At 39.1% G+C, this 17652-nt stretch overlaps 2 protein-coding genes across 2 annotated transcripts; both read right to left on the minus strand.

Annotated features, from left to right (window-relative positions):
• Positions 1-299: 299 nt before the first annotated feature.
• LOC134045577 (alpha-1-antitrypsin-like) lies at positions 300-10014 on the minus strand. The gene is made up of 5 exons (XM_062495400.1): positions 9945-10014; positions 3790-4431; positions 2878-3148; positions 2195-2342; positions 300-509 (listed from the first exon to the last, which is right to left on the minus strand). Exons 1-5 carry the CDS (start codon positions 10012-10014, stop codon positions 300-302), a joined length of 1341 nt encoding a protein of 446 aa, XP_062351384.1.
• Positions 10015-12292: 2278 nt separating this feature from the next.
• LOC134045094 (alpha-1-antitrypsin-like) lies at positions 12293-17030 on the minus strand. Its single transcript, XM_062494689.1, has 4 exons — positions 16074-17030; positions 14318-14588; positions 13517-13664; positions 12293-12484 (listed from the first exon to the last, which is right to left on the minus strand). The coding sequence occupies exons 1-4, from the start codon at positions 16729-16731 to the stop codon at positions 12293-12295; spliced, it is 1269 nt and encodes a 422-aa protein (XP_062350673.1). The 5' UTR covers positions 16732-17030.
• Between the last annotated feature and the right edge of the window lie 622 nt (positions 17031-17652).

The following is a 17652-nucleotide window of genomic DNA, read 5'->3' on the forward strand; positions in this document are numbered from 1 at the left end:
AAGGGGAGAGAGAGGAAGTTTCTCAGCCAACAGCAGGAAGTTGTATCAGCATACAGAAAGACCATGATAACTACATAGAAAATGTGTATCTGTTGGAGATCCCATGGCTGCCTACTTGGCCTGAGTAATTCTGTAAAAATAGCCTATAATCTTTGCACCCAAATGTCCATTTTGAATTAAAGAAGAACTTGACAGAAGATTTATTTATTTGTTAATTATGCATTAGATCAGTTTGAAGAGACTTTCCTGGGATGTGCACAAGCTCTCCTGCCTGCACTGGGGAGTATAAGTGCTCTACCCTAGTCTTCCTTAGCAGCTGGGTTCACAATTTTCCCCAGGAAGAGCAGGCCATCAGTGGTTTTGTCAATAATCATCATCAGGAAGGGCCTGTTGAAGGTGATGCGAGGAGGAGGAGGAAAGGGTAGGCTCATTGTCATTATTTCCATCAGAGTCACTGCTGCAGCCTCTGTGCCATTCTCTGTAACATCCACTGTGGCCTTGTGAATTGCCTGCAAGTAAAACAGATTATAATAAGAGAAGCAGCTGGGGTAAAAAATTGCTTGCTTTAACACTTTGAGAAGGTAATTCTTAAATTATGAATGTAGAACTGTGATGCAAAAAAAACCCAAAAAAACTAGTGTCCAGCCTTTCCAAGACAAGCAAAGTTTGCTCTGAGTTCAGAAAGTTTTCGTCTACAGTCAGAATCAAACATGTCTGCTTGCAGAGATGGAGCAACATAGAGGATATTTTTTATTCTGTTATTTCTCAGACTAAGATTTTATCCTTAATACTGAACACGAAAGAAGAAATTTTTTTCATTTTGTATCAATTTCTGCGTAAGCAAAATAATTCTCTGCCAAAACAACAGTGACAAGCTTTCTAGAGTGTCTTTCTGTAACACAGCCCATGGATAAGATTTTTCAGGGCTTTCTGTGGTGGCTGTAGCAAATTTGTGTTTAGGAATTCACATGAGCTATTTCAGTGGTTTTGGACAGCCTTCTGTTCTCTTCCTTCATTGTCTAAAGCACATCTAAAATTTCCTCTCAAGAGTCTCTGCTTACCCTTCACCAATTTACTTGGCTTTCCAGGCATCAGTCCCATATCTACAATCCAGGTGTTCACACATGACAAAGGGAGGAATGTGAGGAATCACAAATAACATATGATGTAAGGACCTCTAGAGGCCATTGAATGCCACCAGACCCCCTGCACTGTGTCACCTCTGACACCAGAGGAGGTTACTCAGGATCTAATCCAGTCAGGATCTGAGCATTTCCAAGGATGGAAACTACATAAGTAACCCATACTTGTTTTGATCACTCTCATGGTGCATTTTTTTTTTACACAGTACACAATCAGTATACCCCATTTTCTATCTTTTGTGTATTGCCCCTTGATGTATCACAGTTCATCTGCAAGAAAACTCTGTGTCCATCATGTCTGCACCTTTCTAATAAATATCTGTAGCCAGTGCTAAGAACCACCCCTTCACCCTCCTTCTCTGGACTGGCCACGCCAGCTCTCCCAGCCTCTTCTAATACATCCAGCCACACAGCCATCCTGCTCACCCTTCCACTGGAGTCGCTGTGCTCCAGGTTGTCCACATGTCCCTTGTGTTAGGGAGCCCCAAACTGGATGTGTTGAACTCCAGAGGTGGTCTGACATGAAGACTAGAGGGAAGGCCCACCTCCCTCATGACACAAGGCATGTGTCCTTGGGACTCTAGAGAAATCATTTTATCTGTGTACTCATTTCTTGTTTGTGAAATGGGGCTATCCCTGTCCCACAAGTCTGTTGTCTAGATAAATTCTGAAGTGCTCAGACAATGTAATAATGAAAGGTATATACATAGTACAAGAATGACTATTCTCAGACTTATGTCAGAACTATGATTCTTGTCATGCATTACGTAACATCAAGTTTTTGTGAAATTATTCCTTCTATGCTTTTCAGTTGTTTTCTTCCTCAGAGACTTTTTCAGCTATGTTGCTAGGATCACTGTGTGTAATATAAACAATTTAATATTAAACTTTAGGAACATCAGCCATTTAATACCTAACTTTTTCCTTCCTTTATTACCATCATTAAACAATGACCACAGTCCAGGGGTAGGATCAGCCTATTTGTAGGATTAAACCTGCATACAAACAAGGCAGAAAAATATGTTGATTATCATCCCTGCTTGCATACTTACTTCAGAAACCTTCAGAAGATGACTTTTTGCCACTCCAGAGAGATCAGCCTGACCACTGAACACCTCTGTCACACCCATTTTCTTAAAGAGGCTCTTAATATCATAGGAGCTGGACACAGAGAATTTTGGAAGGTCCAAGTAGATCTCTCTTTAAAAAAAAAAAAAATGTGAGTTTGTTAATATAAGATCCCTTGAAGCAATATCTGTTGCAGGTACATATCCATCCCAAATCCTCATGTACCTAAGGCTTGGTTTTCTAAGACAGTGATAAATCTCACATTAGATAAGCAGAAACTGAGGCATGCGTGTCAGCAGCCATAGTCTGATCCATGGTGCAGGGGTAGAGTGATGGTTCGTGCAAGTGACTACTGCAAAATATAATCCAGACTGGAGAGAAAGAAATTGTATTTTCTTTTTAACTGGAGTCCTCCTGCTGAAGGCAGGTTCCTGAGGGCAATCTACCCACACATAGGATCCTGACAATGGCAGCTGTGACTGGGGGAGCTGAGAGGGTTCCCCTTTGGTATGAAATCACATGATAGCTTGTCTGAGCGTAAGAAGTTGAGTGCTCCTTCCTCAGACTTGTACTTAGCAACTCATCATGGGATCCTAAGCTTTACCGTTTGTGGCTGAGTAGTTTTGACCTGCTCAATATTTAAACAAAGCCACAATTAAAATATTACCTTTTTTTAAATGATCTCAACCAGTCAGACACCGTTTCTTTTAGAAGAGCATCTTCCACCTGTTTCATTGTCCCTTCATCAGGCAGAACAAAAAATGAAGTAACATTTCCTTTGTATGGGATTTCTACTACCCAGCAAGACAACTTCTCATCCCTGTGGACATTAAAATTCTTGTTTTGATGCATCAGTTTGACCTTAACAGAATTCTTGGCATCCAAAAAGAAGTCACCATCTCTTGTGTGGAAACTGTTGAAAGGTCTTTCCCAGGAGCCTTTGAAAAAAAGAGAATGAATATAGAATTGAAAAAAAGGGACTAATAAAGGCATGTCACATTTAATTGATGCTTAAATTGATATACTTGAACTGCAGCAACAGCAACATGCCTGTCTCAATTTAAGGATGCTTGTTCCTTGGACTTGGAAAGAAGCTTCACCCCCTTTCAATGGTTTGAATAAAAATCACACAAGAAAAGTGTAGGTTGAGGCTCACAGCGGAAAAGAGATACGCCTTTGCCTGTTCAGATAACAGTAAATCTTTCACATACTCCATCTATACAAGCTTCAGGCTTATTCCTTTCTTGCAAGTGACATCTGTGTTTGACCACAGCCTGCACAGCCAAACACCTATGCTTTTCAACAAATGATCATAAGGTCTGAATATCTCCAGCTCTGAACCTGGTTTAAAATTTATATGACACTGATCATTACTTCTGCTGGTTCTTTCATTTATTCATTCTTATTTAAATTTCTCATATAGAAAATGATTCTTCCTACCTGTCTTTCAAATATTTTCTTGTGTAATTTAAAAATAGAAAGATGTGTTTTAAATTAGATGACAGGATGTGCTCACACTGCAAAATCTTAGAACTTCCACAGCTTAGTTGTATAGCTGCTACCCATGTCTGTCACTCACCTCTAAAGAAAATGTAGTTAATGATCACCATCACAGTTTCTGGATCAAGACTCTTGACCAAATCAACAATTTTGCCATGTGTTTTTGTTTCCACGTACTTATTGATTTCTCTTACAGCCTCTGGAGGATTCTGGAAGTTGCTAGAAACAGCTTCAGCATAATAAAAATTTGTGACGCCATCCAAAAAGTTTTGAAGCAATTCCACTCTGTTATCTACGAACAGGGCATTGCCCATGCTCAGCTGGGCTTCTCGGTGAGGGTCATTCAGCAAGCGGAGGATATGCTGAAATCCCTCATGAATCTCCTGCTCCTCCAGCTGTGTCAGGTTGAAGGCAAGGCCTTTGTGAAGCTCTCTGAGAGTGTTTGATCTGGCCCCCAGGGTGAGCATTGTAAAGGCAGTGGAGATACTCAAAGGAGAGAAGAAAATGTTGCTGTTGGGCAACTCATCTCTGATCTGCTTGTAAAGCTTAAATGCAAAGTCAGCATTGCTGGGGGCTAGCTTGACATAAGGCAAGTTTTCAACACCAGCCTGGGACTGGTCTTCTGGGAAGTGATGTATTTGTTCCTGCTGTTGACCCTGGGCCTGAAGTCCAAGAAGCAACAAACAGAAATACAATGCAGACTTCACCATCCTGAATAGTTCTGTTAGGAAAGAACAGAGCAACTTTTAAATCTAGACAAGTTTTTCTTTACTGGATAAAAAGATTTTGTATCCTAGGTACTGATTTTCAGATACCAGTCATTAGAACCACTATTCTTTTTAGAAATACTCATGCACTTGGCTTCTGGACAGTCCATTTCTAGTCAGTTCTCTTAGTTTGTAGCCAAGGAGCAAAGGAAATAAGACAATGTGTTATTGCCAGGAAAGAACCAGATTTTCTGAGGCATTATGTGTGAAATAGTTCTTGCTTCTGGCCAGCATGGCCTCAGTCCATTCCTAAGTGCCTTGGGGTACATGGCTGAATTAATGTATTGACACCCATCTATCTGCTAAGTACTTAGCAGAGGGACCAGCTTTTGCTGATACATTTCTGTGGTACCCCTGGTCTTGTTATGACTTTGGTTTCCAAGCACTGCAGAGACAGTCAATTATAGCAGTGTATAAAACCCACTTAAATGCTTAGCCCATAAACTGTTCTTATATTTCTGCCTCTTACACCTCTGACTCAAGACCTTTAAAATTAAGGCTAAATCAAGAAAGTTTACTAACACTCTATATTGCACATAAGCTCTCCATAAAGTTGCAAAGCTCAAGACTGAAGAGCTTAAGAACAGCTACAGCAGAATCTGCCTTGCTGCATATATTTAATTTGACAACTTTTCTTTCAGCTTACACAAGCAAATTCTACACAACCCCACAGTCTCTCCTCTGCTCTCTTGGGAGAAGAATCCTGCAACATATATGGAGAAGAACACTCTCCATATATGTAGCAATTGTATCAAGACAGACACAACTGGCACCAACACCAGCCCTTTATTAAAAGTTTTCATGCCTTCTTTCAATGAACTTCTCTCAAGCAACTCTGACTCCTTCCTTCATAGGCAGCTCCACACAGCACTGACCACTTCTCTCCTCTCTGCAAGTTCCCTTCTGCATGACTGGCTAACCCCAAGCACCCCTAACCCAGCCACCTTACCCTGACTGAGCCTCACACAGCATCTTCTTACCTTGCCTGTCCCTTGCACAACCACATGCTCCTTTGTCCTCACAGCCAACAGATCCCACCCCAAACTACAGGAGACTCTCAAGCTCCAACCCACTCTGACCCCCTGACCCACTCTTTTATGACCCCCATCCTCACTGGGCAGGCAAGGCTGTCTCCACTTCTCTGCAATCAGTACAGCTGTAATTCATTGGGATGATTACCCTCTACATTCTCTTTACAAATTATTCTCCTACACTGACAAACTATTCTACAACACATATAGTGCCTTACCTAAGTTATCTCAAATGACAGAAACTCAAACCCATGAAGCAAGCAGTCAGGGAAGCAGAGATGGACTGAATACTGTTCATAGCAGCTGTATACTTATTCTGGAGAATGAGATTCTTCCCAGAACCTGCTTCATGCTGTGTATCTAATGCCAGGTTCAGGTCTTGCTGCAAACATGTTCTGGGGAGTTGTTATTTCCAGGTTCCCCCTTTTCTGGACATAATGAAAAACTGGAGCTATAAGCTGTTGAAGTGCTGAGTATGGGAACTATGCTCATCATGTCTAATATACTGGGTATAAACACTGACTCAGGAAAAAAAAGGCATTATGGCACTTGATAACTAATTTTGTTCTGGTAAAACTCAGTTCATAATTCCCCAAATCTGCCTTTTAGAGAGACTGATTTCTCTTCCAGGCCATTTGACTGCAAGAATCCTGCTCTTTAAGCACACTAGACAGAAATGAAGATACTCTCATTAGACCTGCATCAGCCTGGAATAGTTGGAACATTGAGATTTCAACTAAATTTATTCCTCTGGGAGCAGAGACAATTTTTTTGTTCTTCATCTTGGTATTGATTGTTGGATATTCATTTTGGACCTCATATCCCTGTCATCTCGTCACTACAGCTAGGAGCTGGGTCACTGAATGAATTCTGCTTCAAACATTCAGAACATGCTTCCAGAAGCTAAAATAATTTCCAATTACTCTACAAAACAAGTTAATCTCAGCAGTAAATAGCAGGGATCACACACAGCATAAATTCAAAGACTTCTAAGAAAGCATAATATGGTACTTACTGTGCTGGACTTTTCTTTCACAGTGCTTCTTCCCTTTTATTCATTTGCTTCCTAGTATTAAGTTAATGTCCACTGGTAAAGATTAAACAGGGCAAATAAGAGTTATTTGCAAAGCAAAGATTGAGTAAACTTTTTTTCCCTGGATATCAAATATTTAAGGTCTTTTTCCCATCACACAGCAAGAATGATGCCAGCACCTAGGTCTCTAATGGGAGAGAAAGACCAGGCACATTGCTACTCTTGGTTCAAACTCAACTGTAAGTAAAAGAGCTTTACCAAAAATCATGGTAAATGAGTTCCTGAAAACAAAACATAAGGAGAACTGGAAAGCTAAGAAAAGGCCAAAAGCATGGATGCCCCGCTCCACTGAACTTTCTGCACAGGATAATGCAACAATGCCATCTCACTGAGCACCCAAGGCAGCAGCAAGTTTGTTCAGGTACAGCTCCACCCTGGCATTGTTTGATGGGCTCAGAACACAGGTTTCCTTTTTGAGGGACCTTTGATGAGTATTTTAGAAACTACTAAAGAAAGTGAAAAATAAAGCATAGCATGGCTTGAAAAATAACCAAAATAGGAAAACAAATGGAAGAATGAAATAGGCAAACTTTTCCACAGCAAAATGTTAACTGGGGAGAAGAGAGAAGATCTTAACCCCTTGTGCTATCTATGCATAGGATAAACATGAATTACATACATATCATACGTATCTTACACCGGGATCCCTCTCAGAGGAAGCTGAAACAAGCACAATTTAGCAATTTAGAAGGTTATTTAAGGATGAGGTTCGTGGCACTTATCCTAATTAGCAATGACTAATTATTTCCATTGAACGTACGTGATTTCGCCCCAGGTAAACTTACAATTTATCTACACATAGGAATCAACCACCATTGTTATTGCTATGTAACTACTCTCTCTTACAAGACAGAGGCAGGGTTGGTCAAAATATATTCCTACAGAGAGGGATTTTTTCATTATATGTGCCAGTACCCAGAAAGTTTATTGCAGTCTTATGTAAAATGACCAAGTCTTAGGAGTAGTAAATATGCTGGTTGCTTAACTCCAGCAAAGACATTTTTCTCAAGCCTAGGCCTGCCTTCATAGATAGCATTAATCTTTCAGCCCAATCCTAATGCTTCGCTAACCATCTGAAGGATGCCACTGCTTCTTGAGAAGAAATTCTGGGAACAGCAAAGCTGCTGCAGTGATTCCTCTCCTTTCTCCCAGGAGATACAGCAGCACTCAGCATGTCAGGGAGAGTGTAAAGTTGCTCCTGTCCCTGTTCACAACTCCCAGGCACCAGATCCTCTGACCTTGGTTCAAGTGTCTTCCTAGACAAAGACCAGCAGTTATAGCAGACCCACAAATGATCATTTTCAAAGAATCAGCTTCCCAGCAATTCCAGACAGATCAGCATCGTTAATGAATCCATCAGTCATACCCAGTCCTTTGAAAATCTCCATTAGGTCATAGATGCCAGAAACAGAAACTCTTGGATAACATATGTTGCTTCCATTGAAGGCAATGTGAAATGAGGCTGAGTCAGCATACATAGGTGTCACCTGCGTGTCAGCCTGGTGGAAAGTCTATGAAAACACAAGGAAAGTGGTTTTCTATTTCAATGCAAATTCCTGTTGTTGAGAATGGTTGCATCCCCAGAACTCAGAGAAATGCAAGGCCAGACTATACATTTTGTGTAGTTTTGCAAAAGGAGAGCCATCCAGGGGAATTGCACAGAAGAGAGTGTGGACTTCCTGGATGCTTTGAGATAAGTGGTGGCTGGGTCAGGGGGACTCTAGCTCCAGGAACCACTGGAGTCATATAAAAGACTGACAAACATGCTTTTCCCATTGTCCTGATAATGGTCTATATGGAAGGAATTAAGGAATAATTTCATTATCTCTCTCCCTGCTCTGACAGTGACTCTGCTCAGTTATGCAACGTGTCTTGGTTCCTCCTGATAGGAGCAGTTTCATCCCATATAATTAACGTATTTTTGTTGCTGCTTGGTCATCAGATTATCATATTTCATCTGCTGCTTGGTCATCTGATTATTATATGCTGACTTTGAGAGTTATGTTTGGGGGCTTTCCAGGGCAAAGGACTTCTGACTGTAAAAACAAAAGATCAGCAAGATGGATGTGTACATTGCATGATAAATCCTCATGCAGCCATTTCTTGTTTCCCTATAAAGATGTGTCATTCAAGGTATGTCTACAAAAGTTCATCTAAATTTACTTCTTGACATACCTAACTCCATTAAAATCTCCCAGGATACTGGTATCATTGCAAAACTGGTGTTAAGTAGAATAAAAATCAACTCCTTTCAGTAATTTTATCTTTTTCTGTAGAGGACATCCCAAACACACTCTCCATGTCTTACAATTATTTCATCCTTTTCTCCTCAAATAATGAAAATGCTTTAGGTTCCCATTTCAAAACAAGCCTGACTAACAGAAAGGAAAAAAATAAGCTGAAGGCTAAGCAAAAGTCTGTGACAGAACTGGGAATAGAAACTTGACCTTTCCTATTTTGTTTTCAGCTTCTTTCACCAATGCAATAGGAATCTTTGAATTAAGTTTTCATATAAACTCGTTGGTAGAAGAAAGCTGTATAAGCAGAACCAAATAATCTATTTTTTCCTTCAGTGTTATATCTCAGAAGAAAATAAAGTCCTTTTATTATCAGGTGTGATACCTTTTCTCATAACATGCATTTTACCTCAGATGATTATTTCATCAGTGTTCAGAAAACGGTATTTTATATTTTCTACTTTGTCCATACTTAATCTCCTAGTATTTAATAAAATAGTGTTTCCAAGAACATACAAGCATTTAAGGCCTGATGTGAATGCCATTGGAGTCAATCAGCCAGTGTTGTAACATTCAATATGGGTAATCTGTCACTGACAACTCATCTCAGATTTTCCTGATATATTTTCCATTAAGTTCCCAGCTAAAGATAGTAGAGTTGTAGACATACCTGACACTACCAAAGCTTTTCAAAACTAGTTGTTAGAAGTTTTATGAAAATCACTCAAATAAAACAGGGGTGAAAAGAGCTAATAGCAGATAGAGTTCAAGACCAAAATGTTCCTCTTAAAATGTATCTTAGCTTGGATTTATTTTTTTTTCAAAGGATGCATCAAACTCAAGTAGTTAAGACTAGAGACCAAAACCCTGAATTAATGACAATGGTACAAGAACTTAGAGATGGCATGTGTAACTCCCAGAATTAAAATAAATGACAGAAAGTTGAAATTGTTGTGCCCTCCTGAGTGCCAGTGAGGTTGAAGACCATCCCTTCCAGCACCTGAGCCTGACTGGAAGTTCCAGAGACCAAGCAGAGCAGAGCAAAAGCAGTAGAGAAGCTGACCAGGAAGAAAACACTCTTACCAGGTTCTCAGGCAGTCAGTTGCCTGTAAAACTGTAAGGAAGAGTGCATGTTTCTGAGGACTGTCCATTGGCAGCATCCAAAAGGATCTCCATTGTGGGCCTGCTGTTCCTGTGGAGCTTAGTTTTCTTACTCTACTTGTGGCCACTGAGCTCTTGACACTTAAGGACAGCAGGCTCACATGCAGCAAAGGAGCATTTCATACAGTCATGGATAACGAAAAAGTAAAATTTTGTTTAGATTTCAGATCTGGGTACCATACCAAAAACTACCCCTAAATTAATGCATCTGGCCCTTTGAGAATTTCTGTAGTTATTACTTTATCAAGTTATAGCCACATTCATCATTCTGATTTGCCAGTAAAATAACTTCTAAATATTTTTAGCAATCAAAAAATATGAGTTTCCTTTTGTTCTGGCACTATCTTTAAGAAAGAATTGATCACCTGGGATTTGGTTATATCTCTGACTCAGCATTAATTTGACAGTAGTGTTACTGCATTCATGCTCTGCTTTAACATCACTGCCAGGTCTGAGGAGAGAGGAGCTAGGTTCTTTATCACCTTCATCTCTGCCTGTTCTCTCTGCCTGTCTCTGCACAGCTGTTGGAAGGGCAGCTGCCTGATATTGTCCTTGGATCCTGAGCCTTCTCAACAAGGGGTCCACCTACCAAGGGAGACTTTCCAATGGCCTTTTACTGCCAGCTCATTCCAGTTTTACGGCATCAAGCCACAGTTAGCAAGTAGCTGTGTCCTTGGACTAGTGACAGACTTTCTGGATCATAACAAAAATCTTGGTTTCAGTATTTTTAATTAGGAAAGAGGATACAGATGATGAACAATGCCTATACTTCCATAGTAAGTTGTATCACATTTTAAATTGCATTTGAGTTCGTTTATGTTACAACATAATAGAATTAAACTTTCATATTTTATGCTTCATGGTAGTTTCTCTGTGCTCAGCTTTGAAGTATTTCTGGTATCTGCATCATCAGAGCATTATGGTATCATCTAAGGAACAGCCCAAATCCTTTATGAAGAGCAGCCTTTTGAAAATAAGCACTCACATTTACTGTGAAAATAAGCATCCACAATTACAGCAAGTGCACAGGACTAATCAGGAGAGACCACCCAAACACATCTGTGTTAAGTACGTAGAACTCTCACAGTCTGTAAATTGAAGTCATTTAGAAGGGCATTTATTGAACTGCCTAGTCTTATTCCACATCAGGGTCTCGAGTTCCCTCATTTCTGAGCAGCTGTGAAGGCCTATCAGCACTACCTGGAACTTAGTGTTATTCAAAAAATATTGCCAGCAGAGAGGGAGCTTATAGGGCTGAGTGATGAAGGGACACTTCCCCACTCTTCTACTGTTCACTATGGCTCCATTTGTCCCAGTACACAGAGCAGCTCTGGGGAACAGGCCTGGCCATCAGCCTGCAGACACATTCTCACACTTCTAGCTCAGTTTCAGACACATGTCACCATATGATTCTTCCAAACAAGTGCTAAGCATGTGTTTTGGAGTTAGCACACGCCAAGGGACATTTCCAGTAAGTAGATGGGATAAATTTCAGGGTCAGTGTTAAGCAATATGGATATGACCTATTAACCTCAGGGTTAGAGAACAGATCTTACAGCACGCTACTTACCAGAATAGATGTAAACTCTGGCAATAGGATTAATCTAAATGTTTGTTTTGTCCCCTTCCAGGTATTCATATCCTATTCCTTTTGAACATCCACTTAAAAGGGACTTCTATTTACAAGAAACACAAGATTAAATCTATAGTGCAATGTCAGTGGACACTTTTGGATATCTAGCCAACTAAAACATTCCCCAGCAGCTCAAAGAAGCCAACACAATGTGGATGGATCCCATCAGCTGTGAATGTCCTAAAGGAGAGTATGGAATAAGACTTGGCCTTCAAAGGAAGTGCCTAGGCCTGGTCTAAAGTGACTGGCTCTCCCAGAGTGTAATTTGCAGCTATGCCTTCCTACTACTGGAAACCCTACCAATGTCAGAAGCCAACCTGTAGTTTGCAGAGAATTCAATTAGATTTATCCACTCAAATTTTATTTGCTTACAGTGTTTTAACTGAGTCTCTCAGCTGGGTATTACCTTGCTTTTCAAAGATGGCACTGATTACTAAAAGGCTGATTTATCAAATTCTTCACAATTCACTAATAGGTGTATCTTAGTGGTTATTTTCTATGGAGGGATGAAGAAAATAGAGTGTTTCTAAGAATGACAACTCTTTCCTGATTTCTTTGGAAAAAGAAAATTGTTAGTAACTGTTGAGATATAATTTTAATCACAATGGAAAATAATTCCATAAAATGCAATTCAAACCAATAAGACCAGCCACTGACCAGTCATTTCTCAGTTGGGTTTACAATTTTTCCCATGAAGAGGATGCTCTGAGTATACTGATCAACAATCAACAGCAAGAATGGACGATTGAATTTAACAGTGGGAGGAACAGAATGAGGAAGAAAATCTATGCTGCTGACTGCTGCAACTTCTGTGCCATTCTCATGAATCTTCAACAGGGCCTTGTGAGTAGCCTACAATAAAATACAGCAAGAATTAATGTATGTGGAAGCTGTGAAATAATTCAAATTAGCAACAAACCCAAAATTAGCAAATTTTGAAATTTGTGTGAAATTATTCAAGTCAACAAAGTTAAGTCAATTACTGCCTTTCACAAAAATTCCTGGTAAGCCAGGAACCAGGAAGAAGGGCACTGCACCACAGCCCATTGAGGGTTTTCTAGCAATGCTGTATCAATATGCAAATATTTACACAGTGTTCCTCACCACAAGTGTAACAATGCATATCTTAGCAGCTGCACATCTTGTGGAATTAATTGAAAGTAAAATAGCCAAATTCACTGGGAAAGTCAGTTTCAAAAGGAAAGGAAATGGGGCTCCAGAACTGCTCTGTAAGTATTCCTAACAGTACATGCATTACAGTTTAGCCAGGTAGAAATTCAACCTTAATATGAAAATTTTTATCAAATTATTGTTGGGCATTTTTAATCTTTTTCTTTTACTAGCCCCACAGTGTTAGAAAATTGTAAGTGCTGTTTTCAGATTGGCTGTAAAAATGCTACTTTTTATCTTAACATTATTTTCACTAAATTGGATGTTTCCACAAGTCTGGTACATTTTTACATAGTTGGCACTCAACAGAGCCTTCAATGGCAACAGCAGTTTCTAAATCCTTTAAAATTATAGAATGTATGTTAGAAAAAGACCACTTTTTTTGGTGGCTAGGCTGATGCAAGACATGCACGGCACAGTTACCCAGATGCACTACTTTTACATGCAGAAAATATGTTGTGTTTAGTTTTCTGGTTAAATACTAAACCCACCCCTCCATCTGCCCTCCACCTTTGCTTGCCAGACAAAAGAAAATACCCTTATCTCCGGATCTTGGAGAAGTCTGAGGGAGTTTAAAGCGACTTTATCAGATAAATGTTCTGTTTCAGAGTATCAGCTAGCACTAGCAATAACTAAAATTTCACAGGTGAGCTTAGGGTAAGGCAACTGGCTGCTAAGGAATCCATAGGTGGTTGTTTCTGCTCATAAACTTACTTTTGAAACTTTCATATCCGGGTTTCCTGTGATTCCAGACAGATCAGCCCGATCAGAAAACACATCAGTTACACCCATGTTCATTAAGATCCTCTTTAAGTCATAGGTGCCTGAAATTGATAGTTTTGGAATGTGCAATTCCATCCTCCTGTCAATTCAAAAGTAAATTATGAGAGTTATTGCAATCAGAGCATGCCTCAGACTGAAGATTCCTAACTTGAGGGTGGTTTTTCTGTGCTAAAATGCTAGTCTTTTCACCTAGAAGAACATGGCAAGAAAAAGAGGATAGGAAGATGCTGGTCTGGAGGATAAGAAAGTATGGAAGGAGAAGGACATAAGTTCATACATCTTGTGGATTCTGCAACACAGTCACTTTATGAGACAGTAAACAGTAGTGCTGCCAGCATTTTTGGGACAAAGTTTGCATTCTTTTTCTAACCTTGAAGGTTCTGCTTTTGAAATTCACACCTCATTCCCTCAGAGGGGTCTGACTGCAACGTCACAGTATTACCACTTTTAAAATATTTTGCTTGATACAAGGGAAATGGAGATACATAGCATCAAATCAAAAATGCATGGGGAAAAAAATTAAATTTCCCACTTTAGGGATCTCTTCTCTCATCACAAGGCAATGCTGATTCTAATTTTTGCTGAAAGTTTCAAATCATTTGGTCTGATCCTTTATACTTATTCTGTTGTTTAAACCTCATGTCAAAAATACAAACTTTAAAACCTGACCATAGCATTCTGGCATAGGATTCTGACTACTTCAAATAATCAAATCAAAAATTCTATATTTACCATCTTTGAAGAGACCTTTCCCATTTAGAAATAGTGCTTTTTGTCAGGGCATGTTCCAACTGTTTCATTTTCCCTTTATTGGGCAGAATAAACAATGCTGCAACATCTCCCTTGTAAGGAATCTTCACCACCTTGCAAGACAGCTTCCTGTCAGAGTGTGCTTTATAAAATCCATCTCGAACCATCATCTCCACTTCAACTGAGGTCTTTGCATTCACATGGAAATAGTCCTTGTGAGTCCCCTCAATATTGAAAGGATTTTCCCAGTAGGCTTAAAAACAAAAGAGAAAGAATGGAATTGAATACTTATTTCAGTGAGGATATATTAATATAGTCCAGACTAATGTACAATAAATAAAACCATATCTGAAGATTTACACTTATACTTGAGGATAAAAAGTATTTCAAGTTTATTAAACATCTTATTCTCCGTAAAAATTAAATATCACAGGTTTAATTTTTGTATGGACTTGTACACCATCTAAGTCAGATAAATTAAATTAAATAACTTCATCATATTACCTTATGTTCTATTTGAAGCAAATGAAAGCAGAATCCAGGGATTTGCTGTTTTCAGAATATTGCTTGTACAGCAAGTTTCACAGCAGATGTCTGACTTTTAAAAGGTAGCATGTTATACTCCCCACATGTTTTTTTATGTTTTTTCTTCTTGTAGCACTGAGGAAAAACATACATGCCGGAAAAACACAAACTTTTGGACCTGAACATAACTGCAGTTTGGTAAAAGGAATAGGGCCTCAAGGTCTTTAGCCTTCAAAATGGTTTGCTCTTTACATTTATTCAATTAAATTGTCTATGATATTTTATTTTTTAATAAAACAGGTAATTCACTAAACAAATAGACAGGGATTACAGGTTGCCATTCTGTAAGTATGTTTTCCTGGCTTTTTTTTTTGTTTTTTTAATGTTGAATAGAAATAGCTTAATTTGAAAAATAAACAATGGAATGTAAACTCCATAGTATTCTGCTTACTTTATAAGGTTAAGCCATCCTGCTTGCCCTCCAGAAAAGAAATGTACTCTGGTATGGTACTCAGGCTAAAGAACCTGAGATTAGGGCACCAACATTTATAAAGTATTTGAAATAAAATATTTCTTTTTATTTTGCTGAAAGTTCATAATTTATGATAAATATAAAAATATTTTTCAAATATTCCTTTCTGGGTAGGAAATTCCATGTCCTGCATGCTGTTACAAATGAACACCCAAGAAGTTAATAATTTCCAAACCAGTACATTCAAATACCTCTTGGGATATGTGTAGTATGATAACAAGGTATAGAACATTTAGGCTCCAAATCCAGAGGTACCTACCCAGTTAATAGTCATGGACTAAAAGTAAATTAAGGTTTTTGGCAATTTCTGTTAATCAGCACCTTTAGAATTTCATTTTTTACTTCATACATGCAATGTGAAAACATTTTAATTTTTAAAATAATAAGTAGATTAAGCCTGACAGGATAATTTAAAAATGCAGGAATCTGTTGTGCTCTGACAATTCCCTGAACCTGAATATTGCAAGTAAGTGAACTTTTGTGCTTAGAAATCTGAATATGTGTCAGAAAAGTTTTTGATGTGGAAGAGGTTTCAGAGTTGAACATTTTCATTTTTTTTTCATAATAGTCTCATCTAAACACATTCATTTAAAAATTATTCAGAAATAACTTGGTGCACTTGTTTTACTTCAGGTGAAACACCACTAAACAGATGCTGTAAGTAGCATCTCTGTGACTTACCTTTGAAATAAATGTAGTTAACAATTACCATCAGAGTGTTTGGATCAAGGTCCTCAAGTATTTGGTTTATATTCCCATGGGTTTCATTCTTTATATAATCATTGATCTCTTTTTTAGCTTCAGTGGAATTCTGGAAACTACTAGAGACAGCTTTTCCTCTGTACAGTTTTTTGATGTCCTTCAGAAACATTTTCATTGGCTTGAGGTGTTTGTCCATGAACACGATGCTCCCCATGCTCAGCTGCACCTGGCTCCCAGGGCGGCTCAGCAAGAGGAGGAGTTGATGAAAGCCATCATGAATCTCCTCCTTCTGGATGTTGGTGAGGTTAAAGGCCAGTCCTTCCAGCACCTGAGTCTGGCTAGTGCCTCGGGAGCCCAGGGCTAGAAGAGCAAGGGCAGCAGAAATGCTGACTGGGGAAAAGAAAATGTTCTTTCTGGGTTCTCGAGTAGTTGCTTGCCTGTAAAACTGAAAGGCAAAGTCTGTGTTGCTGGGGACTATCCTTTGGCAGGACTCAAGAGGATCTCTCTTGTGGAAATGCTGCTCCTGGGGGTCAGTTGCCTCATGCTGGTCAGTGTGGTGATCAGTCTCGGTCAGGCTGTGGACATGGAGGTGAAGCACAGCCACCAGCAAGCACAGGGGGAGCGTGGCCTTCGTCATTCTTCACAGATACTGCGCGGACAAAGAGCAAAAAGTCTTGGATGATGGAGTATGCCTGCATTGATATCTCATCTTTATTTGTGTCTGCTACTGCCTTCAAGTGGAAATCACTGTTATCTCCTGACCTCCTCCTTTGCTATGGAAGTGTTTTTTAAATCCTTGTGCTTCTGAGTTTGCCTGTAATTTCTATCCATTACCGCCTACTTCAGTTCTACTTTACTCTAGATACTCTAGAAAGTTCCTCGTTACTGGGGAAAGAAACACGTGAGTATTAAAGAAAAAATGAGTCCAAGGGAGAGAAGAAGTGAAAAGATATTTTTTTGTTTGGTTGGGTTTTTTTTTTGGTTTTTTTTTTGGTTTTTTTTTTTATGGCAAAGCAACACATTAGAAGCATTCTGGTTAATTCTTTTGTGCTTATCTCTTAAGAGCTCCTAGGATTATTATGCTATTATGGTTTCAATGAGGTTTATATTAAATGACAATGCTATATTTCTATATCAAAGGAAAATAATATGAGATTGCAGAATTCAAAAGTGCTAATCTCTCTTATTCCTGACTCATTTTGCCATACAAAGTGACTAATCATAAGAGCTGGTAAATTTTTTCTGCTTCAACACTTCATTAAGTTAGAATATGTTTGTCTGTTTTAAATGACCACTCATGTGTTACTTGTCTTCTAGATGGGTTCCTTCTTGAGTGTATCCCACATCTGGTTATGGGAAGGTGAGACCATTAGTGTGGACTTGACCTCTCCTGTCTTTCTTTTCAAGCTTCATTTCAGCAGGAAAATTTCCTTTCATAAGGTAAATGCGCATACGGACAGAGTAGCGTTCAGCAGCAAGACTGGATCAGGGCACTTGGACATTTGTAGTGACTGTGACCACTTCTTGTCTTTATTTGTTTACTGCTTTCCCTTTTAAC

Source organism: Cinclus cinclus, chromosome 6 (assembly GCF_963662255.1).
Source record: "Cinclus cinclus chromosome 6, bCinCin1.1, whole genome shotgun sequence".
Taxonomy (NCBI): Eukaryota; Metazoa; Chordata; class Aves; order Passeriformes; family Cinclidae; genus Cinclus; species Cinclus cinclus.

Excerpts from the sequence above, each read along its gene's own strand:
- LOC134045094 (XM_062494689.1), bottom strand. The coding sequence starts at position 16,731 with ATGACGAAGGCCACGCTCCCCCTGTGCTTGCTGGTGGCTGTGCTTCAC. Across the intron at positions 14,589-16,073 it reads TAACTACATTTATTTCAAAG|CCTACTGGGAAAATCCTTTC; the intron begins GTAAGTCACAGA and ends TTTGTTTTTAAG. Across the intron at positions 13,665-14,317 it reads GAAAGGTCTCTTCAAAGATG|GAGGATGGAATTGCACATTC; the intron begins GTAAATATAGAA and ends TTGAATTGACAG.
- LOC134045577 (XM_062495400.1), bottom strand. The coding sequence starts at position 10,014 with ATGGAGATCCTTTTGGATGCTGCCAATGGACAGTCCTCAGAAACATGC. Across the intron at positions 2,343-2,877 it reads TTGAGATCATTTAAAAAAAG|AGAGATCTACTTGGACCTTC; the intron begins GTAATATTTTAA and ends TTTTTTTTAAAG. Across the intron at positions 510-2,194 it reads ATCTTCTGAAGGTTTCTGAA|GCAATTCACAAGGCCACAGT; the intron begins GTAAGTATGCAA and ends TTTTACTTGCAG.